Below are 2,954 nucleotides of genomic sequence, written 5' to 3' on the forward strand. Positions count from 1 at the left end.
GGTGACTCATTTTAATTAGTTTACATACCAAAGAATTCAAACTCTGCAGTTCTAGAGAAACCACTAAAAATAAGTTTCGGCTAAGTACAAAAGATTTTAGTCAATCGCTAGTTGGCATCTGAATTATTAGATCAAAGTGTTTTTAAAAGTAATTAATACTCAAAATCATTAGAAGAGTTATTCTATAAAAGTCTTGACGGCTCTAATAAGGCGTCACATGGCATCTAACCATGATTGAACAAAACGACACCATTTCATCGTCTTCTCTTCTAAACTGCTTTCCTGCATTGACCGAGACATACATAAACAAGACAACAACAAAAAAACAAAAGGAGAGGGAAAGTTACATTTCGCATTCACGTATTCGCGTCCCCAAAAGTTTACGTACCAAAGAATTTAAACTCTGCACTCTACGGAGAAATCACTAAACATCTGTTTAGGTTAAGTTAAGACAATTAATCGCTAGTAGGCACTTGGCATCTCAATTATTTGATCAACGTTGATCCAGAGTGCATTATCCTTTCATAACTCTTATATTGATTTTGAGAATTCGGTACTTTATCAAACGTTGATCATGATTTGAGAATTCATTACTTTGAAGAAAGATTTGACAATCAGAGTGACAGAAGACGATAAACCAAAGGATTATGCACTCTGATTTTTGAATCTTCTCTTCAAGTGATCCAACTTGGATTTAACTCATAGAAACGATAAACTGAATTCAAAATAACCTGTCCTAAATCTTATTGTATCTCTTCCATTAAATCATGGTTACCTAGTACTCCATGCACAATAGGACTCACTTTATGAAAGAAAAAACACACACACAAAGAGATGATAAACAAGTTCAAAGACTTGTTCACAGATGAAAGTGTCTTAAAACAGTCATAATTTCAAACCAAACAAGTTCCACAACTAGGATATGGTTTTCCAAGATACTTGACTTATTAACTTACATAAAAATAGTCTCAAAACACATTCTTAAATTAAGATCCACAAACAAGTTCCACAGCTAGCGATATAGTGCTCTAGACACACTTACCAAAGATCTAAGCTCTTGCTTACTTGATAGATAAGAACGGGACACAGAAGTCAACAAGCAGTGTTGTTGGCCCTATCACATGAATGGTGTCACCAATACATTGTGGAAACACATGCATTTTGCTGAAAGACACATTGATAAGTGCAGTCTTCTTCTTGTACCATATCTTCACAGTTGCAGCAATCTCTCCCTCGATCATCCTCACTGCAACTATAATCACATCTCTAAGCCCAACATACCGTGATTCATAACCTGGCGGGGCACGGAAATTTTTCTACCACACCAAAAAAGATTGAGCAATATTTAAAACAAAACATTAACATTCATCTCTGAAAATTATGAAATTCAACTAAACAACACACTTACATCGACAAGAGAATCAATCTCCGGACTCCACACATGCAGTTTTCCTCCCACAGGTTGACGATGCAACAACAGATTAATTAGTCCAAGCAAATCATTGGCTTCAGCAACTTTTCTTTTCAAGGAAACGCGAGGTATGTAAGAAGCAGATGATGGTGAAGGCGGAACCAAACACCCCAAACGTGGCCAAAGACCTTCTTTTGGAATCCCTTCTTTCAAAGCAAAAGCAAGGGCATCTTTCACAGTGAGCACAGAGCGTTGCCCGTCTTCCTTCTTGGGACAAGCATTATCCACCAAGAACTGAGCTGAGTAGGGAGTTAACTCAGTGTCGAGCTTATGTATAAGCCGTGCACCGCTTATCAGTTCCGCTGCTACCAAAGCCGCAGATTGAGACGCATCTGACAAAGACAAGAAACATATGAAAATGAATCCAATGCTTGTTGTTGTAATCAATTCAATTCGCTCTTTCAAAGGATGAGATTCAACTAAGAGTATAAGACTATCCAGATAAAAACCAAATCACATCATGATGCAACAAAGAAAGTAAAATATCTCTCAAAGATTCAAGATTTTGATAAGTTACCGTAATCTTCTTGCGCCTTCATTGCTCGGTCGCAATCTGGATGACAGGAGGCTGAGGAGGCAGAGGAGGCCATCTTGAATTACTTAGGGATTCCTACACACATAAATATGAAATTTTGCATACAAAAGATCTCAGAAGCGAGTCCAAAGTGGTAAAATCAACATCAAGCAGACGAAGACATTCAGATAAAACAAAATCAGAGCGAGACCAGCAAAAACAGAGACAAGACTTGACAACTAACTAGCAAAACATTTGAACATCAACATAACTATTTCTATTTCAAGTTGCAGAGAAAGATTCGTCGAAAAGAGAAAGCTTTCCGAGTAAACTAAACTAACGTTTTCAAATACAAAGAATAACTCTAACCCTAAAACTAAGAAGGACTCAAACATCATTCATCCAAGCAAAAACAAGTTTAAAACCCTAAAACGTAACTACAAAAAGTTCACTGAGAAGGCTAAATCACAAGCAAAACCTGGAAACAAACCCACGAAACAAGCTAGAAAAGCTCGAGAGAGAGAGAGAATTTGTTACCGGAGGAGACTCAGAGAGAGAGACAACAAACGGCGGAATCAGAAACAGTGGTCACAGTCGCAGTCACAGTCGCCCGAAGCAAATTAGGGAAAGTTCCCAAATGTGACAAAAGCTCATCCTCGCGAAACCCTTTATTTCCCCAGATTAGTCCCGAAACGATGTCGGATTAAGACTTGAGTTCTTACTGCTCAAAACTATGCCGTTTTAATATAAGTCAACATAGTAGTACCATACAGTATAATAATTGAAGTTAAATACAAAAAAAAAAAGAAAATTTATAATCAGTTCTAAACGTACTTACTTACTAGGTAATTAGTCCACGCAATGCATGGTTATATGCATAATAGTTTTGATTATATTTCTTAAATTTTCTTAAATTAAAATATTGTTTTACAAAAGTATAATCTCAAAAAAAAATACTAATGTATGAAT

General features: G+C 36.5%; 1 protein-coding gene across 1 annotated transcript; it reads right to left on the reverse strand.

Moving 5' to 3' along the window:
* LOC104730304 lies at positions 836 to 2,632 on the reverse strand. Its single transcript, XM_010449457.2, has 4 exons — positions 2,523 to 2,632; positions 1,989 to 2,081; positions 1,409 to 1,803; positions 836 to 1,316 (listed from the first exon to the last, which is right to left on the reverse strand). Exons 2-4 carry the CDS (start codon positions 2,059 to 2,061, stop codon positions 1,062 to 1,064), a joined length of 723 nt encoding a protein of 240 aa, XP_010447759.1. The 5' UTR covers positions 2,062 to 2,081; positions 2,523 to 2,632; the 3' UTR covers positions 836 to 1,061.

Source organism: Camelina sativa, chromosome 12, assembly GCF_000633955.1.
Source record: "Camelina sativa cultivar DH55 chromosome 12, Cs, whole genome shotgun sequence".
NCBI lineage: Eukaryota > Viridiplantae > Streptophyta > Magnoliopsida > Brassicales > Brassicaceae > Camelina > Camelina sativa.

Excerpts from the sequence above, each read along its gene's own strand:
- LOC104730304 (XM_010449457.2), bottom strand. The coding sequence starts at position 2,061 with ATGGCCTCCTCTGCCTCCTCAGCCTCCTGTCATCCAGATTGCGACCGA. Across the intron at positions 1,804-1,988 it reads GAAGGCGCAAGAAGATTACG|ATGCGTCTCAATCTGCGGCT; the intron begins GTAACTTATCAA and ends TGTCTTTGTCAG. Across the intron at positions 1,317-1,408 it reads AGATTGATTCTCTTGTCGAT|AAAAATTTCCGTGCCCCGCC; the intron begins GTAAGTGTGTTG and ends TTGGTGTGGTAG.